Source organism: Mobula hypostoma, chromosome 19 (assembly GCF_963921235.1).
Source record: "Mobula hypostoma chromosome 19, sMobHyp1.1, whole genome shotgun sequence".
In the NCBI taxonomy this organism is placed as follows: Eukaryota; Metazoa; Chordata; class Chondrichthyes; order Myliobatiformes; family Myliobatidae; genus Mobula; species Mobula hypostoma.
In genome coordinates this window covers 7,962,999-7,983,995 of record NC_086115.1, presented here as the reverse complement: position 1 = coordinate 7,983,995, position 20,997 = coordinate 7,962,999, and the positions used below count along the sequence as shown (strand labels likewise).

At 42.9% G+C, this 20,997-nt stretch overlaps 1 protein-coding gene across 1 annotated transcript in view; it reads left to right on the top strand.

Annotated features, from left to right (window-relative positions):
- The window catches only part of LOC134358789 (alpha-centractin), a 55,392-nt gene extending 42,633 nt beyond the window's left edge, over positions 1 to 12,759 (top strand). Inside the window, exons 9-11 of the mRNA XM_063071282.1 lie at positions 4,901 to 4,962; positions 6,081 to 6,121; positions 10,917 to 12,759. Coding sequence (XP_062927352.1) covers positions 4,901 to 4,962; positions 6,081 to 6,121; positions 10,917 to 11,019 — 206 coding nt within the window. The 3' untranslated portion in view covers positions 11,020 to 12,759. The remainder of the gene's footprint in view (positions 1 to 4,900; positions 4,963 to 6,080; positions 6,122 to 10,916) is intronic.
- The last annotated feature ends 8,238 nt before the right edge of the window (positions 12,760 to 20,997 follow it).

The window sequence follows — 20,997 nt, the reverse complement described above, 5'->3', positions numbered from 1 at the left end:
AAAAAAAAAAAGCCTCAAAGTCCCGATAGCCTCATCATCTCACACAGGTGGTAGAAGGGAGAAATTCTCCCTGCCATGAACCTCCAAGTGCCGCAAACTTGCAGATGCAGCGCCATTGGAAGCACCCGACTGCAGCGGACTCTGAGTCCGTCTGAAAACTTCGAGCCTCCGACACAGCCTCTCCGAGCACCATCATCTGCCAAGCGCTTTGACCCCGCCCCGGCCGCCGAGCAACAAGCAAAGCCGAGGACTCGGGGCCTTCTCCTCCAGAGATTTCGGATCACACAGTAACAGCAGCAGCGAAGCAGGCATTTCAGAAGTTTCACCAGATGTTCCTCCATGCTCTCACGTCCGTCTCCATCAAATCAGGATTGTGCACGGCACCCTCCTTGACAAAAGCAGACATCACCACCGGAGTGGCCGCTGCGCGCTGCGTCACGCCACCATCTTCTCCTCCTGTCACTTATCTTTATTTAATCATGCACTGGGCTATATATCTAAAAGGTAAACAAGTTTTTATTTGAAAAGTGATCTATTAATATGTTACTCTCTTTAACAAAATACAAAAAAATTCTCTAACATTTAATTTTTTAGAAAATGAAAATCTAAAATTTACTCTTTTCTACTGACACACCAATGCAGAAGACAAATAAACCATCTAGAATGAAATTTATATTAGAAAATCTGGAGTGCCTAAGACTTTTGCACAGTACTGTGATTGATAGAAGCACAGCTTGCAACAGTAGGGAGTTCCTATCTAGCATTGCAACAGAATGATGGTGCACACACAAACTGCTGGAGGAACTCAGCAGGCCAGGCAACATCTCTGGAAGTAAACAGTCGATGGCTGGGGCCGAGATCCTTCATCAGGACTGGATAGGAAGGGGAGAAGAAAGGTGGGGGGAGGGGAGGAAGAAGTAGGCGAAATTGGGAGGGGGGAGGAGGTGAAGGGCTGGAGGAGGGGGAATCTGATAGGAGAGGACAAAAGACAATGGAAGAAAGGGAAGGAAGAGGAGCACCAGAGGGAGCTGATGGGTAGGTAAGAAAATAAGGTGAGAGAGGGAAACAGGAATGGGAAATGGTAAAGGAGGAGGTGGGGGGGGGGTGCAATTTCCTGTCCCAGTCCCTATTGAATGGTGCTTAAGTGTTCTCTGGGAAAGAATAACCTCTTCCTCCCTGGAATTGTGTATACAATGCTAAGTTTAAACAGTAGAAATGAAAATTCTGTACAAGCTTTGAGCAGAAACTTAAAAATCTCACAGTGCTGATGACTGTAGTCAAAGTGCAAGCAAATAAGTAACATTTCATAACATAGAAGGCGAGGTTTTGCTTATGGCACCTAGAAGGCTTACTGATTTGTGTCTGAGGCTCTGTTTGTGATCTTGCTAATTTTTGGTATGGATTTATTGCTGCTTTTGGTTTCAGAACAATCTGTTAGCTGACAAGCCATCCTAGTAGTCATGATGAAGGAAAATTCTCACAAAGCATGTATAAATCAGGGGCTCATCATGTGACAAACCACACCCAGAGAATTGCACATTGCACTTTCATCGCAACTAGAGCAATGTTGAATAAAAAGTCAGGTGTGATTGTTATATAAAGCACTCTCTACATCTGGTTTTCTTTGGTTCTTGAAGAGGGTTCATTTAGATTTTCTTTTGTCTCAGTTAGGCTGCCTCAGGTGATAGCAATAGTGGAAAAAAATGTTAGCTCAAGCTGTAATTTCTCTCTTGTCTGGGAGGAAGCCAAGTTGTGCGGACAAGAAGAGGAAACTGTGGAAATACTGTTCAATATCAGCAGACAGTGGGAATTTTAATATTTGTAAGAACTAATAACAGATCAACTCCTCAGCTTGTTATCATTTGAACTGCAAATTAAATCCTCAAAGCATTTCTTTAGTGAAAGGATGAAGAAATAAAGGTGCTTGATTTTGCCAGCACTGTGCCTTTTCTTTACACTGCTGTCTTTTGTCCCAACCAGAAAATTTACAGGCTTTTTTTAAGATAGGGGTATTTAGGTAATTTATTGTATTTGTGCCATTATTCATGCTTCAGTATTCACAACCATGTTGGTAAATTGGTGTATTAGTGTAACATGTACTGAGGTGTAGTGGGAAAGCTTGTCTTGCAAGCCATTCACACAGATCAACAGTGATTGAGGTAGTGCAGAGTAAAACAATAACAGTGCAGAATAAAGTGTGTGTCAGATTTCATTGCGCCAAGTATAATATCTGAGCAAATGAATGGTGTTGCCAATTATTGCACCAGCAGAGGCTTAGAAAGGAGATAGGTGGCAAGAAACGTTATCCCGTGGCAGAGGTGTCTAGAATGGGAGGCCATAGCAAATGGGACAGACGAGATCTGACCCGAAGACTGGTTGTCATCTGGAGGGTGGAGGCAGGTAAGAAGCATCTGGATGAGCACCTGAATTACTGAAATGTGGCTGGCTACGGACGTGGGCCCCCATTATATGTACAGGGACCTTGTGAATATTTTTTGGTTTTACCATCTTGTGTAGCTGATTGTTCCAGGTATTTTTACAGTTAATGTGGCTTAATTCCTGACAGGTGTAAAATGTTGCTCACTGCGTTAAGTTAACCCTGCCTTTAGTTGCTTACAATCATTCCTTTTAAGTCCTGGTTGTTATGTCTTTGTTTCTTTGTGCTTTATTTTTGATGCAGTTTAAATTTTCTTATATCTTAATGAGGTTTTCTTTATTTTTCCAGATTATAAAGTTGAGCTGCCACATGGCTTGCTCATTAATCACAACCACTTGTTGTGAAATTTAAGCACAATTATAGCTAAAAGTTTTAAGGAACCGGCTATTAATAGTTATCATCTTTGACAGTTGTTACAGGGAATGAATTCGCCTTGAATGTATTTACATAAAATATAGCACTCTGAGCAAAATGTAAAGATATTTTGTAATTAGTATAGGTCTTGCTGAAGGGACGAGTGTTGTTTTTTCGAGACGAAAATCTCCCATTTTGTCTTGAATAGTCAGAAAGAGTACACCTTTATAAATGTCAGTTATCAGTTTCAATAAAATTAGTGAACAGAAAATCCTGCTAATGCCACTGATCTTGTCTATTCCCAAGTGTCCCCTGTGAAAGTTGTTCATGAGGAAGAGATTGTTTACTTCCAATAGTGAAGGGCAGAGATGTAGGATACAATGAGAGGAAATATAATTAAATTGTAGCTATTCCAGCATAAACATAAAATATGAAAAGATTTACATGGAGATTGTCTTAATGAGATTTATTACCCTTAAGAAGTATGATTCTGATTTTTCTACCATAATAGATCTAACTTTGGCATATTCACCAAAGTAGCTAATACAGGTTAATGATGCAAAAATTAGGCAAAGGTAGTACTTGTGCATAAATCTGCTGTTATCTCATTCTTTCCACTGTGCTGCTAGCACGTTGATGCAACAAGCAAATCAGCACTAGTTTATTATTGTCACATGTACTGAGATACAGTGAAAAACTTGTCTTGCATACTGTTCCTACAGATCAAATCATTACACAATACATTGAGGTAATACAGGGTAATACAATAATAGAATGCACAACTAGTTACCTTACCTACTGTTTAGCACTAGAATTGGGATATTGTGGAACTGAGCAATTGCTCTTCAGTTGCACAACAATGCTTCCCATTGCAGACTCCAAAAAAATGAAAGATTTGTCTGTTTTCTTGAGGGTGTCTTTTTGAGATATATCGTGAAAAGGAATAAAGTAAACAAAATAAACAGAAAATGCTGGTAACATCAATAGGTCCGGTAGCATCTGTGGAAAGAAACAATGAACATTTAAGTCTGAAACCATGCCAGATATCCAGCATTTGGACTTCTAATTTTCATCAGTAAAATTAATTCAAAACGTCTTTTGAAGGCTCTACTTGCCTCTACTTCTATCTTTGAAAATGTTTGCTATTTCTGGTTGCAGTGAGGTATTAGAAAGTGTATAATTCCTTTGTCTGTGTATGCTTTGGGACACTGCAAGCTGTTCTTCCCCCCCCCCCCCCCCCGCCGGCCTTTTCCCATTTCTGTTTTCAGTTATATTAACCTTCTAGACTTCGGACTCTGGCCCTTCACATTGAAGGAATCCTCTTCTAGAAGAACCATTATAAGCTGTGTCCAATAATGAAAGATCCAATAGTATAGTTTGCAAATAGACAACGAGGACACTTTCCCAGTGTCTTGGCTAGTACATATTCCAGGACCGACATCACTGGGACCAGAGTAACAGGTCATTATCACCAAGCTATGTGCATATTAGTTGCTGCATTTCCTGCACTGAAGTAGTAGCCAAATTTAAACCACTTTGGGATGTTTTGAGGTATTAAACCACGTTCTATCAATACAGTGCTTTCTATAAATTGGTTACAATTATATTAGTTACAATCTTTCTTTAGATCTTCAGGAGTTGGACTTGATCAAACTGATTGGTAATATCTGTGAATCTAGTAGTATAGCACTGGACAGTGGTTTTTTTGTTTCCTATAGTAATAAATTCATTTGTTCATTATGTCCTCTGTAGTAAAGTCAAATGTGTAGCAGCACAGACAAAGCACTTCAACCCATTTTATGAGAATCAAAGTAAGAGTTGATCACACAGTTAAAACGAAGACAGGTTTCATTTGCGTGACAAAAAGTAACTTGCTCAATTTATGACTATGTTTCTTTTAGAATTTAGGATGTATTCAGCTGTTCTGAATTATTGATATTTTGTGTCTATAGTTTTCTACTTTAAATTTTCAACATAGATCTTTGATTTATCAGTCACTGTACACCAGGTGTTTGAAAAATCTACTGATGTTTCACTTGTGAGACTTGGTGCCTCATTTGACCTTTCCTGAAAACTATTTAACATTTTTAATTCTCTATTGAATTGCAGGATTTGGTGATAGACTGTTGAGTGAAGTAAAGAAATTGGCACCAAAAGATATAAAAATAAAGGTACAGTTACTGTTCTTGTTAGTACTTGATTCAGTCTCGGGTAAGCTCAAGAAACTGGTATGTGGAGTGCATGGCTCAGATTTTATTAATCCTTGCTGTAAAAGAACAGCCCAACTTCACATAGATTCAGTCTTGGTTCCTCTTTTAATGTCCTGTTGAAAATCATGCTGCTCAAACATATACCGCCTACATGTCAATCATACACGTCACTGCTATGAACTATAACGTATTTTCAACATGATAATTTTGTTTAACGAACAATTAGTGTCGATTTTATCTGTTTCAAATGTGACTGTGCTAACCTTTTGAAGATTAGGCTTAATTATCTCTTTATACAATAGTTCATGATCTCTTCCATCTTTGATTATTCCCTTAACTTACATTGCATACATCTATTATCATAATTGTATGTACTTTCATCCAAGAGTGTTTCTTAGGCATTAAACTCACTCTGAAAGTAGAGGACAGATCAGATCTTGCCTCAAACCTATACAAAGTTGTCTTCTTTATTTTGGTATGAAGTTTAAAGACATTTTATGATTTAATTGTCAGTTAAGGATGCACAACATGCAATGCCCATGTGCTGTTTGTCTTGACCCCCCCCCCCATGTACATGCATGTTTTCTCCCACCTGCCCCACTTCCCCCCTTTGTCTGAACATGAGAACAGGCTGAAGGGCACAGCGTTGTTTCACTTGAATTCATGTTGCCTTTGGTGGCATTACATGAATATCACACAGCTGATTCACCACCTGCCCATTTACGGACTGGAGTTAGGGTGAGGAGGCAACAAACCCAAATGTTTCCCCTTTACATTAATAAGTAGAAATGACTTTCTTTGCCATAATGACATTAGAAATAAAGTTTTTTAAGCATTTTACTTCTAGAGTTTTATAACGTCCAATAGTACAGCGTTACACAAGTGTAAGTGGCGGTGAAGTTTCCTGACACTGTAGTAAAGATTGATAGAATAGTTTACTGCATTTTATTGCAAATATGATTTGGAGAGCTATAGTAGGTCATTGCTAAATTTTTTTGGCAAAGTCCCTTCAGCGTGTAAAATGTTGCAGAATGAGATCTTGAAGTACAATGAAATGGTTTATTCTTTGTGTTTTATAGATTTCTGCTCCTCAGGAGAGACTATACTCAACATGGATAGGGTATGTACACATTGGTAGATCATGACATCCACTGTCTCTGCTTAAAGTGAGCAAAGTGCAGCTTGGTAATCTTGCTGGTACAAAGGCATGGTTCACTGAGCTGCCTTGTGAACAGTAAAGGCTGTTAGACATTGTTTAATAGTATCAGAGCAGCAGGACCCGTTTGTGGGAGAATATCGTGTGGATTCTCAAACACCTTCACTGCCATCATCAATTTTCAGACTACTACCTTTTATCATCATGGAAGTAATCGCAAAATATATTTTAGCTTTTCATTAGGTACTATATAAACAGCTATCAAAGTTCAAAGTATATTTATTATAAAAGTATATAAATTTATATGTTACAAAGAGAACAGTCACCTTTCTAAGTTAGTGAGAGTTGACGTGTTATTTTGAATCCCAAATATAGATTGGGTTGGGAGATTTTTAAATTGGTTTTTGTCCACCTTCTCCTCCCCATCCTGTCCACCTGGTTTTACCATAAAACATAGGAGCAGAATTAGGCCATTTGGCCAATAGTGTCTGCTCCATCATTTCATCATGGCTGATCCATTTTCCCTCTCAGCCCCAATCTCCTGCCTTTTCTTCATATTCTTTCAAGCCCTGACTTTTCCTCATATTCCTTCAAGCCTTGACTAAACAAGAATCTTATCAACCTCTGCCTTAAATATACCTAATGACTTGGCCTCCACAGTTACATGTGGCATCGAATTCCATAGAACATTAAAGTACAACACAGGCACTTCGGGCCACAATTTATTCATTGAGATACAGCATGGAATAGGCCCTTCCAACCCTATGAGCCGCACTGCCCAGCCAGCAACCCCCGATTCAACCCTAGCCTAATCGTGGAACAGTTACAATGAAAAATTAACCTACTAACCAGTATATCTTTGGAATTTGGGAGGAACCCCATGCAGTCACAGGGAGAATATACAAACTCCTTATAGACTGGTGGGAATTTAACCAGGGTTGCCGGTACTGCTAAACGTTGTGCTAACCAATACACTACTGTGTCGCTTTTGTTGTGGTGACCGTTTAAATTACCGTACCATCAATGTAACACTTTCCTATCACCTAGTCCTCCATTTTTCTAACAGGTACATGCCTATCTAACTGCCTCTTAAATGTTCCTAATGCCTCTACCACCACCCTTGGCAGTGCATTCCATGTACCTGTCATCCACTGTATTAAAAAAACAAACTAACTTACCTCTGACATTCTCCCCCATACTTTCCTCCACTCAGCTTAAAATTCTGCCCCCTCGTATTAGCCATTTCTACCCTGGGTTTTATGTCTCTGGTTTTGATGGAGACAGAGCAATGGGCTGTGTGACCACTTACTCCCTGTAGGACGTCCCAGTCATTTACTGATAATACTGAATAAGGCCTAGGTGTCTGTGGTTTAGTCTCGGTTTAAATTTCAACTTTAAACAAAAGAGGAACTGGGAATATTAGGTAAAAGCCTTAAATGTCATGACACCTTCTGCTGGAACGAATGTATTTTCTGTCAGGGGCACTCAATAGTTAGTGATGGTGGGGGTGGGGGAGAGACAGGAGATTCTGTGGTCACATGGTTACAAAAGGGACTCCAGAGTGATGTGTTGCCTCCCAGGTGCCAGGTCCAGGATGTCAGAGGGAAGCTGAGCAGCTAGAAGTCTTCGTGCACATTGGTACAAATGATGCAGGTAGAGAAAGGGGTGAGGTCCTGTGGACTGAATATTGAGAGCTTGGTAGTGGTCTCATTCCATGCCACGTGGTAGTATGGGTGACTGTAGGAGGATATGGCAAATGAAGGTGTGGCTGAAAAATCAGTGTAGAGGGCAGGGATTTAGATATATGGACCCTTGGGCTCTGTTCTGGGGCAGAGGTGACCTGTACAAGAGGAACAGTTACATCTGAACTGGAGGCACGGGGTGCAGCAATATCCTGGCAGGCAGGATTTACTAGGCTGGGTTTAAACCAGATTGTTAGGATCTGGGATCCCAAGTGAGGAAAATGAAAGGCTGCAAAGTGAAGCAGAAGTCAGTGTCAGCAAGTTGAATAAGCATGATAGGTAGGGGAATGGCCAAGAGAGAGGAAAGCCTGTTGAATTCATTTCAGTACAAGAAAACTTAAGGTGTGTATGGTTATGTACTGGGACTGGGAAGAGTGCAGAAAAAATTTACAAGGATGTTGCCAAGACTCAAGGGACAGGGACAAGGTCAAGATCTCAATTCCCCAGCCCTGATTGCCTCATTTTCACCATGTATGTCTACTCCCTATACATTTCTATCCCCAGCAAGAAGGCCCTCGAGCTCTCTGCTTCTTTCTCAACAAAAGAACCTACCCATTCCTGAGGTTATCATGACTATATACCTCTTCCCACCCTCTCTTTTCTCAGTTCCTTTGTCTCCCCTGTATCTTTTTCCAGGATGAGATGTTTGTTCCCAGGATATCAGAGAGGTCTGTCTTCTTCAAAGAAAGGGGTCTTCCTTCCTCCACCATTAATACTGCCCTCACCTGTATCTCCTCCATTTCCTCGACATCTGCGCTCGCCCCATCTTCCTGCTGCCTTAACGCAGATAGAGTTCCTCTTGCACTATCCTACCACTCCATGAGCCTCCACTCCAACAATTCATTCTCCGTAACTTCCACCATCTCCAAAGGGATCCTACCACCAAACACATCCTTACCTCCCTCTCACTGTCTGCTTTCTGCAGGATTGCTCTCGCTGTGATTCCCTTGTCCTTTTGGCCCTCTCCACTGATCTTCCCTCCTGGCACTCACACACCAGCAACCAAAGTGCTACAGATGCCCATTCACCTCTTTCCTCACCTCCATTTAGGACCCCAAACCGTCCTTCCAGGTGAGGCAACATTTCACCTGCAGATCTGCTGGGGTTGTCTACTGTGACCGGTGCTCCCGATGTGGCCTCCTCTACATTGGTGAGACCCATCATAAATTGGGAGACCGCTTTGTCTAGCATCACCACTCCATTGGACAAAAATGGAATTTCTCTGGTCAACCATTTTAATTCCTATTCCCATTCCCGTACTGACATGTTAGGGCCTCTTGTGTCATGAACTGCCTGTGTCAGGGTGGAGGAGCAACACCTCATGTTGTATTTGGATAGCCTCCAGCCTGATGACAAGGACGTTGATTTCTCCTAGTGGTAATTTTTTTCCCCTTCCCCTTCCTCCTTCTTCTATTCCCCACTCCATCCTCTTAACTCTTCTCACCCGTCTATCGCCTCCCCTGGTGCCCCCCCTTCCCTTTTTCCCATGGTCCAATCTCCTCTCCTATCGGATTCTCGGTTACCATGGACCAGTTGGGTGAAGGGCCTACTTCCATGCCCCTGACTCAATTTCTATTCACTTTTTCCACCAAGCAGAGATTACTTGCTGGTATTTTTGTAATTTATTTATTTGCAATGTACTGCTACAGATTTCACATCGTTTAGGTCAGTGATAATAAATCTGATTCTGAGTAGAACTGACCTCAGTGGAGGAGATGAGCGTGTGTGTGTGTGTGCGTGCGTATTGATAGGAATGGAGTTGGAAGATTGCAGTCCCACCATCTCTGACCAGATCCTGTCAGCAGTGTCCGGGATTGTAGGTGGATTAAAAATAGTGAGGAGATAATGCACTACTATCACAGGATGTCATTCATGACTTTGGTGACGGCTGTTTTATTGCTGTGCAGGGTGGTAATCTGACAAGTGGGGTTCAGCTCATTGGAGGAAAAGTAGGCATTCATTTGGGCAGCAGTGCATATCTGGAAAGGAAAAGGGTGATGCAGGCAGAGTGACGATTGGCAGTGCAGTAGGGGATAGTAAACTTGCAGTAGGGTTTGGTGAATTCTGTGCTCTGTACCACAATGTAGAGAGATACAGGGAGCTGAGCTTGTCGAAGAGAGGTGAACGGTTTCTACCAGGCATTGAAACAGACTCAACTAGCCTGAGCTAAAACTAGCCTAGCAGTGGCTTCATAAAACTCCAGGATAGAAGGTTGCCATTGTACATTGTGGTAGAAGCAGAACTGTGCGCAGCTCACATAGGGCATAGGTGCTGAAGCCTGAATCTGCAAGGGCATTACCTCCATAGAGCATGCAGGGTAGAAATAGTGGGAGAAAGTAGATAAGAAATAGTATAAGAACAATGAAAACTTTGGATTTGGGAGCAGTCGTTTCAGGACGAGTGACTCCCTTGTTCTGAAGGTGAATCCTGGACCCTGTTTGAATTCTTTCCGTCTACATTAAGGAAGGAGGGACTGTGAGGAGTATATGATGATGGTGGTAGAGACTCAAATGAATGCTTTTAACTACGGAAAAATGGTGAGTGGTTAGATCTCATTGCAACCCATTGTATGTTGAAAGGCCTCGATAGAGTGGATATGGAGAGGATGTTTCCTCTGGTGGTGGAGTCTAAGACCAGAGGATACAGCTTTGGAATAGAGGGACATCCATTTAGAACGGAGTTGAGGGATTTCTTTAACCAGACAGTGGTGAATGGGTAGAATTTGTTGCCACAGGCAGCTGTGAGGCCAAGTTATTGGGTGTATTTAAGGCAGAGATTGATAGATTTTTGATTGGTCAGGAGAAAGCAGGAGTTTGGGGCTGAGAGGGAAATGGATCAGCCATGATGAATGACAGACTAGACTTGATGAGCCAAATGGCCTAATTCTGCTCCTATATCTTATGGTCTTATAATTAGCAACTAAAAATAAAGATTCAAAATTGTAATACAAAGAAATGAGTAATTAATATACAGTCAAGAATATATTTGTGTTCATTCAATGTTTTGATTGTTTCCAGTGGTTCTATTCTGGCATCACTTGATACATTTAAGAAAATGTGGGTGTCGAAAAAGGAGTACGAGGAAGATGGGGCCAGAGCGATCCACAGGAAGACATTCTAAAGTACTTGGCAGAATCTGTCCAGACAAACTCACTATGATGTAACCTTTCTTGTCTGGGTATGGTGTATGCCTGTGAGAAGGTGAATGTGTGTACATGAGATTAGATGAGATAAAAGGACTGGGTTTTGGAACGCATACGATCAAAGTATGAGAGTTTTATCCATTTTAGCTATTTTCTATTTCCCCCTTCCACTACCTTCTCCGTTTACATTGTCATTCACAGCTAATACATTAATACATTGTCCAGCCTTTTACACAAAAATGTGCCTAGCATATTTGGACACATCCACTTTCTTAATTTTATTGGAAGCTTTGATAAGAGAATCGAGCAAATGGTGGAAGAGATGAGGGCTCCAGAGTTCGACGTGTGTCTGTTGAAATGTGGTATGAATGGAAATTTTTAACAGGCCTTTGTTTCTATTGCTTTTGAGACTGGTAAAGGATTTATAACCTATTGAGCATAGACAAATTGCACGCCCTGATGTCCCTGAATTTTTAAAAAAAATATATCAGCATAGCTCTGTATGAAAAGTGTATATATATCCCAGCGCTTTCTCTTCGTCTCCCATAACACTAACATATACTGCGTGTGTGCCCACTAGATGAGGTATGTACACCTGCTGGATACAAGCGTTTTGTGCTATTTAACCAAGTGTTCATGGGGGGAATGGCCCAGCAGGAAAAATCCATTGGGAGAGGGAAAAAAAACCCACGCGTTTAAGTGGCATGTAATATAATTTAAATTATTTGTTCTTCTGTAAATGTCGTAGGGTAAGCCAACACAGATTGCCACATGCAAACATTGTTGTCCGTAACAGGCAAGAAGTAAATGCAATGGGTCTTGAGGCTGATCGCTGATTAAATGTTGCTCAGATTGCCACCACACTTACTTTCTACATCACTCTCGTTTGGAAACTAACAGTATAAGGAAAGGAACACAAATGGTGGTTCTGTCTGAATTGGAGTATTTATTTATCACCACGGTCACTGCAGGTGGCAGATGGGGAGGTCAGAGTACGGCGATGAGTGGGACATTGCAATTTACTTTTTCCAGAATCAGGAACTAAATTCACACCTGGGCCAGAGCACCTTCCAGTTGAAAACACTCATAATGTTTAGCATGATAGGAACAAAATAGTGTTTAATTTTAGACTGAGAAGAAAAGCCTTGTAAACTGCCGTGCCACTCGAATCCACAGGAGTAGTAATCCATGACGTTATAAGTGCCAGCCTTTTTTTTTGTTTAAATGTGCAGTTGTTAAAGTTGACTGCAAAGAAGGGAACTGCTGAATGCTATTGACAGGTTCTGCTCAGAGTAAACATAGTCAAACTTAATTCTATAGCATTCATTGGAATGGTAATAAATGTTTAGATTTTTTTGACCTAAGCACATATGTCTTGGCAAGTGACCAAATTTGACTGAAGACCACTGGCATTAGTTTGTCATGACTGCTGTAGATCTAGGTCCCTGTATGATGGTAAACAGTTTTAATCGGTCCATTCCAACTAGCTTTTACTATATTATCATCCAATGTTTTACCATGCAGAAGTATTGCGAACTGTGCTGCCAGGTGATGCCACGGACTGGAAAATGTTAATAAAACTCTTCAAAGAGACCTGCATTGTTTCTTTTGTCAATGAGGTGAAGACAAAAACGTAAAGGAGAAGCTGAGAGGTTACACATAATTACTAGAAATATGAAGAGCTTTACAATGTTTCTATACATAACATTAAGAATGCATAAATAAGTTTGGCAGCATATTCAAAACATAACCTATGTTCAATTTTAGAGTTACCAACACAAAATGCTGGAGGAACTCAGTCGGTCAGGTAGCATCTACAGAGAGGAATAAAGAGTCATGGTTTCAGGCCGAGCTCTTTCATCAATCCTAAAAGATTACTGAAGGGCTGTGCTTTGGATGAGATATTAATCCAGTCATAATTGATTCAAATGATCGTAACTATATATGTGTTGTGTGCTGTTGGTACTGTGTTTTAGACCTTGACCTGGAGGAAAGCTGTTTCGTTTCTCCGTTTTCATGTATGGTTAAATGACAAACTTGAACTGGAAATTCTGGCTACAGCATTTCATTAAAATTGGATTGTTTCCTCTGGAGCGTCACAACCTGAGGAGCAGATAGTCTTTTTCGAAGGTGGAAATATCAGATACCAGAGCGTATAGCTTCAAGGATGAAGGAGCAGATAGTGTTGAGGAAGCAAGGAGTTTGCAGAAGGACTTGGATTAGGTGAATGGGCAAAGAAATGGCAGCTACAATACAGAGTCAGGAAGTATATGGATGTGCACTTTGATAGAAGGAATAAAGACATAGACTATTTTCTAAACAGGGAGCAAATTCAGAAATCAAAGGTGCAAAAGGACTTGGGAGTCCTTCTGCAGGATTCCCCTAAAGGTTAACTTGCAGGTTGAGTTGGGGGTAAGAAAGGCAAATGCAATATTAGCATTCATTTTGAAAAGACTAGCATATGAAAGGAAGGATGCAATGCTGAGGCTTTAATAAGGCATTGGTCAGATTGCACTTGGAGTACTGTGAGCAGTTTTGGGTTTCTTATGTGAGAAAGGATGTGCTGGTATTAAAGAGAGTGCAGTGGAGATTCACGAGAATGATCCCGGGAATGAAAGGGTAATGTATTCGGAGCATTTGATGCTCTGGAACTGTACTTGTACATTAGAAGACTGGGGGGTGGGGTGGAATCTCATTGATACCTATTGAATATTGAAAGGCCTAGATAGGGTAGATATGGAGAGGATATTTCCTATAGTGGGGAAGACTGGGACTAGAGGGCTCAGCCTCAGAAAAGAAGAGTGTTCATTTAGAACAGAGATGAGGAACTTCATTAGCCAGAGGGTGGTGAATCTGGAATACATTGCCACAGATGGATGTGGAGGTCAATTCATTTAAAGCGGAGGAGGATTGGTTCTTGATTAGTCAGCATGCTAGAGGTTATGGGGAGAAGGCAGGAGAATGGAGTTGAAAGGGGTAATAAATCAGCCACGATGGAATGATGGAGCAGTCTTATGGGTCTCATAGCCTAATTCTGCTCCTGTGTCCTTTGGTCTGACAGAAAGTTTAAAGATATGCTGAACAAGTTGAGTTTTACAGACTAGTAGATGCCTGGAAATATGCTGCCAGAGGAAGTTAAAGAATTAGATATGATAGCAATGTATAGGAGGCTTTTAGAAACACATAAACAGGCAAGGAATAGGGGGATTTGGATGTGTAGGGAGATAGGATTAGTTTGGCAACATGGGCCACAAGTCTTGCTTGTAGCACAGGGCACATTTCTACTGCACCTGTGGGCTGTAAGGGTTACTGCATGTCTGCTACAAATGGTGTTGCCTTGCTGGGAACCCAGTGCAAACTTCCACCCTCCCTCCCCATTGCTGTGACACTCCCACAGCGATAAAATTGTCCAGCTCAGTGTTCAAGGCAGCAATGAAGGTCCTCCATCTCTGGGGGGTGTTCACGTCTTCCTTCATTGTGTCAGTAGCTTCCTTTCTGTTTACTATCAGAAATGCAAATCCGGGTGGAGACTCAGGAATACTGTTATACTCAGATATAGAAGGATTCTTCATTGCTGTTTCCTTACCAGTTTTGGTTGACCAGTCAGGGTTGTTAGCCCTGAGCTGAACCCCCGAACCTGGAGGAGTGGTGGGCCACTCTTAGTCTGGCCTCTACCCTTTGACCTGTTTGGTATGGGTGACCTAACCCTACCAATAGCCAAAGCATAAAGCCCTGACTCCAGCCAACATAGCTCAATGGGAACTCCTCACTAAAACAAGAACAATTTCAGTACAATCAGGACACCAGCAGAGGGCAGTGGTTTGCTGGTCCCTGGCCTAGTAACGTGCAACGCCAGTAGATCAGAACATAACGCAGATACAGGACATTTGGATCATGATGTTATGCTGACCTTTTAACCTACTCTAAGATCAATCTAACACTTACCTTGCACACAGCCCTCTATTTTTCTATCATCCATGTGCCTAAGACTCTCTTAATGTCCCTAATGTATCTACCTCTACCACCACCCTCGCAGCATGTTCCACGTACACTCCACTCTTTGCAAAAATTTTCCTGTAACAACACCCCTCTCTGCATAATTTTCTCTAATCACTGTAAAATGAGTCCTTCCAGGTGAGGTGACACTTCACCTGTGAGTCAGCTGGTGTGATATACTGCGTCCGGTGCTCCCGGTGCGGCCTTTATTTAATGGTGAGACCCCACACAGACTGGGAGACTATTTCACTGAACACCTACTCTCTGTCCACCAGAGAAAGCAGGATCTCCCAGTGGCCACACATTTTAATTACACGCCCCATTCCCATTCTGACATGTCTATCCACGGCCTCCTCTACTGTCAAGATGAAGCCACACTCAGGTTGGAGGAACAACACCTTATATTCCGTCTGAGTAGCCTCCAACCTGATGGCATGAACATCGACTTTTCTAGCTTCCGTTAATGCCCCTCCTCCCCTTCTTACCCCATCCCTAATTTAGTTATGTATTTTTTTTTTCCTTTTTTCTCTCTCTGTCCCTCTCGCAATAAATCCTTGCCTGTTCTCCATCTTCCTCTGGGCTCCCCTCCCCCTTTCCTTCTCCCTAGGCCTCCCGTCCCATGATCCTCTCCCTTCTCCAGCCTTGTATCCCTTTTGTCAATCACTTGTCCAGCTCTTGGCTCTATCCCTCCCCCTCCTGTCTTCTCCTATCATTTTGGATCTCCCCCTCCCCCTCCCACTTTCAAATCTCTTACTAGCTCTTCTTTCAGTTAGTCCTCGGCCCGAAATGTCAACTGTACTTCTTCCTATAAATGCTGCCTGGCCTGCTGCGTTCCACCAGCATTTCGTGTGTGTTGCTTGAATTTCCAGCATCTGCAGATTTCCTCGTGTTTGCCTTCTTGTATTAGCCACTTCCGTCTGGCTGTCCATTCTATCTCTGCCTCTTATCATTTTAGACACTTCTGTCATGTCATTCCTCATTCTCCTTTTCTCCGAAGTAAAAAGCATTAGCTTGAACAACCTATTAGACCATAAGAACATAAGACAGGAGCAGAATTAAGCCATTGGGCCCATCAAGTCTGCTCCTTCATTTCCCTCTCAACCCCATTCTCCTGCCTTCTCCCCATGACCTCTCACACCCTGATTCAATCAAGAACCTAGCAGCTCAGGCAGCATCTGTCATCTATGAATGGGAATAACCAGTTGACATCTTGGCCGGAAACGTTGACTGTTTATTCCCATTTAGATGCTGCCTGACCTGCTGAGCTGCAGCATATTGTATGTGTGGCTTTAGATTTCCAACAACTGTTGTCTGTAACCAGGAATATATCAACCTCTGCCTTAAATGCACCCAGTGACCTGGTCTCCACAACCGCCTGTGGCAACAAATTCCACAGATTCACCACCGTCAGGCGAAGAAGATCCCTCCTTATCTCGGTGTTAAATGGATGTCTCTCTACTTTGATGCTGTTCCCTCTGGCCCTGGAGTCCCCCACCGAAGAAAACATCCTCTTCACACCCACTTTATCTAGAATGTTCAACATTCGATAGGTTTCAATTCGATCCCACCGTTCCCCCTCCCCCTCCCCCTGCCACCCCATTTTTCTAAATTCCAGTGAGTACAGGCCCTCGGCCTTCAATCGCTGCTCATATGATAACCCTTTTATTCCTGGAATCACTCTCCCGAACCCTCTCCAATGTCAGCATATCCTTTCTTAAATAAGGGGCCCAAAACTGCTCTCAATACCAAGTGAGGCCTCATGAGTGCTTTATGCAGCCTCAGTATTACGTCTTTGCTTTTATATTCTAGTCCTCTTGAAATGAATGCTAACACTGCATTCACCTTCCTCACAAGTTTCAACCTGCAGGTTAACCTTTAGGGAATCCTTTAAACCCCTTTGCATTTTTGAATTTTCTCCTTGTATAAAAAATAGTCTATGCTTTTGTGCCTTCTACCAAAGTAGTGCATGATCATGCACTTTCCAACTCTATTCCATCTGCCGCCACTTTGCCCTCCTAACCTGTCTCAGTACTTCTGCTGCCTCTCTGCTTCCTCGACACTACCTGCCCCTCCACCTATCTTCGTATCGTCCGCAAACTTGGCCACAATTCCATCAGTTTTATTATTCAAATCGTTGACATACAGCATGAAAAACAATCTCAACACAGAGCCTTGTGGAACACGACTAGTCACCGGCAGCCAATCTGAAAAGGATCCCTTTATTCACAGTTTTTGCCTCCTGCCAATCAACCAATGCTATGGGTTCTTGTTAAGCAGCCTTGTGTGCAGCACCTTGTCAAGGGCCTTCTGAAGCTCCAAGTACAGTGCACAACATCCACCAAATCCCCTTTGCCTAGCCTGCTTGTTATTTCTTTAAAGAATTCCAACAGATTTGTTAGGCAAGATTTTCTTTAAGGAAACCATGCTAGTCATGTGCTTCCAAATACCTACTTCTTCAGCGGTTTGATCAGGGCACGACTGCGCAAGCGTGTGGACGTCAGCCAGTGAGAACAGCGAGAAGAGTTTAAACAGAGACACCTTATACAGCAGGCGACAGAGTAGAAAGACTTTGGCTTAACGGGGCTTTGGCGATAACGGGTCACAGTGAGGTAGGTTGCCTGTGTAGTATACAGACAGGAAGAATGTGTTTGAGGCCGGTGTTCTGTGCTCGGTGTCAGATGTGGGAAGTCCTGGAGGTGCAGCTCGATGACCTTAGTCTGCTCCGGGAAAGTGAGGAGGTGATAGAGAGGAGCTATAGGCAGGTAGTCACACCGGGGCCTCCCAAGACAGATAAATGAGTAACAGTCAGGAGAGGGAAGGGCAGGAGTCAGAGGCTAGACAGCAACCCTGTGGCTGAACCCCTTAACAATAAGTATTCCTGCTTGAGTACTGTTGGGAGGGACGGCCTACCTGGGGGAAGCAACAGTGGTTGCGCCTCTGGCACAGAGTCTGGCTGTGTGGCTCAGAAGGGTAGGGAAAGGAAGAGGATGGCAGCAGTGATAGGGGACTCTATAGTTAGGGGGTCAGACAGGTGATACTGTGGACGCAGGAAATAAACTCGGGTGGTAGTTTGCCTCCCAGGTGCCAGGGTCCGGGATGTTTCTGATCGCGTCCACGATATCCTGAAGTGGGAAGAACAGCCAGAAGTCATGGTACATATTGGTACCAACGATATAGGTAGGAAAAGGGAGGAGGTCCTGAAAACAGACTACAGGGAGTTAGGAAGGAAGTTGAGAAGCAGGACCTCAAAGGTAGTCATCTCGGGATTACTGCCTGTGCCACGTGACAGCGAGTATAGGAGTAGAGTGAGGTGGAAGATGAACTCGTGGCTGAGGGATTGGAGCAGGGGGCAGGAATTCAGATCTCTGGATCATTGGGACCTCTTCTGGGGCAGGTGTGACCTGTACAAAAAGGACGAGTTGCACTTGAATCCCAGGGGGACCAATATCCTGGCGGGGAGGTTTGCTAAGGCTAATGGGGAGAGTTTAAACTAGGATTGCTGGGGGGTGGGAACCAAACTGAAGAGATGGAGGAAGAGGTGGTTGACTCACAAATAGAGAAAGCTTGGAGACAATGTGAGAGGGAGGATAGGCAGGTGATAGAGAAGGGAAGCGCACAGACTGATGGTTTGAGATGTTTCTATTTTAATGCAAGGAGTTTGTGAACAAAGCGGATGAGCTTAGAGCATGGATCAGTACTTGGAGCTATGATGTTGTGGCCATTACAGAGACTTGGATGGCTGAGGGGCAGGAATGGTTACTTCAAATGCCAGGCTTTAGATATTTCAGAAAGGACAGGGAGGGAGGCAAAAGAGGTGGGGGTGTGGCACTGTTGATCAGAGATAGTGTCACGGCTGCAGAAAAGGAGGAAGACATGGAGGAATTGTCTACGGAGTCTCTGTGGTGGAAGTTAGGAAAAGGAAGTGGTCAATAACTCTACTGGGTTTTTTATAGAACCCCTAATTTTAACAGGGACATCGAGGAGCAGATAGGGAGACAGATCCTGGAAAGGTGTAATAATAACAGGGTTGTCGTGGTGGGAGATTTTAATTTCCCAAATATCGATTGGCATGTCCCGAGAGTGAGGGGTTTAGATGGGGTGGAGTTTGTTAGGTGTGTTCAGGAAGGTTTCTTGACGCAATATGTTGATAAGCCTACAAGAGGAGAGGCTGTACTTGATCTGGTATTGGGAAATGAACCTGGTCAGGTGTCAGATCTCTCAGTGGGAGAGAATTTTGGAGATAGTGATCACAATTCTATCTCCTTTACCATAGCATTGGAGGGGGGTAGGAATAGACAAGTTAGGGAAACATTTAATTGGAGTGAGGGGAAATTTGAGGCTATCAGGCAAGAACTTGGAAGCATAAATTGGAAACAGATGTTCTCAGGGAAATGTATGGAAGAAATGTGACAAATGTTCAGGGGATATTTGCGTGGAGTTCTGCATTGGTACATTCCAATGAGACAGGGAAAGGATGGTAGGGTACAGGAACCATGGTGTTCAAAGGCTGTTGTAAATCTAGTCAAGAAGAAAAGAAGAGCTTATGAAAAGTTCAAGAAACTAGGTAATGATAGAGAACTAGAAGATTATAAGGCTAGCAGGAAGGAGCTTAAGAAAGAAATTAGGAGAGCCAGAAGGGCCATGAGAAGACCTGGGCGGACAGGATTAAGGAAAACCTCAAGGCATTCTACAAGTATGTAAAGAGCAAGAGTATAAGACATGAGAGAATAGGACCAATCAAGTGTGACAGTGGAGAAGTGTGTATGGAACCGGAGGAGATAGCAGAGGTACTTAATGAATACCTTGCTTCAGTATTCACGGTGGAAAAGGATCTTGGCAATTGTAGTGATGACTTACAGCAGACTGAAAAGCTTGAGCATGTAGATATTAAGAAAGAGGACGTGCTGGAGCTTTTGGAAAGCATCAAGTTGGATAACTCACCGGGACCAGACGAGATGTACCCCAGGTGAAGAAGGAGATTGCTGAGCCTTTGGTGATCATCATCATCATCATCATCAATGTGGATGGGAGAGGTTCCTGAGGATTTGGAGGATTGCAGATGTTGTTCCCTTATTCAAGAAAGGGAGTAGAGGTAGCCCAGGAAATTATAGACTGGTGAGTCTTACTTCAGAGGTTGGTAAGTTGATGGAGAAGATCCTGAGAGGCAGGATTTATGAACATTTGGAGAGGCATAATATGATTAGGCATAGTCAGCATAGCTTTGTCAAAGACAGGTCATGCCTTACCAGCCTGATTGAATTTTTTGAGGATATGACTAAACACATGGATGATGGTAGAGCAGTAGATGTAGTGTATATGGATTTCAGCAAGGCATTTGACAAGGTACTCCCTGCAATGCTTATTGAGAAAGTAAGGAGACATGGGATCCAAGGGGACATTGCTTTGTGGATCCAGAACTGGCTTGCCCACCGAAGGTAAAGAGTGGTTGTAGACGGGTCATATTCTGCATGCAGGTCGGTGACCAGTGGTGTGCCTCAGGGATCTGTTCTGGGACCCCTACTCTTTGTGATTTTTATAAATGACCTGGATGAGGAAGTGGAGGGATGGGTTAGTAAATTTGCTGATGACACAAAGGTTGGGGGTGTTGTGGATAGTGTGGAGGGCTGGTTACAGCAGGACATTGATAGGATGCAAAATTGGGCTGAGAAGTGGCAGAGGGAGTTCAACACAGATAAGTGTGAGATGGTTCATTTTGGTAGATCAAATATGATGGCAGAATATAGTATTAATGGTAAGACTCTTGGCAATGTGGAGGATTGGAGGGATCTTGGGGTCCGAGTCCATAGGACACTCAAAGCTGCTATGCAGGTTGACTCTGTGGTTCAGACAGCATACGGTGTATTGGCCTTCATCAATCGTGGGATTAAGTTTAGAAGCCGAGAGGTAATGTTGCAGCTATATAGGACCCTGGTCAGCCCCCACTTGGAGAACTGTGCTCA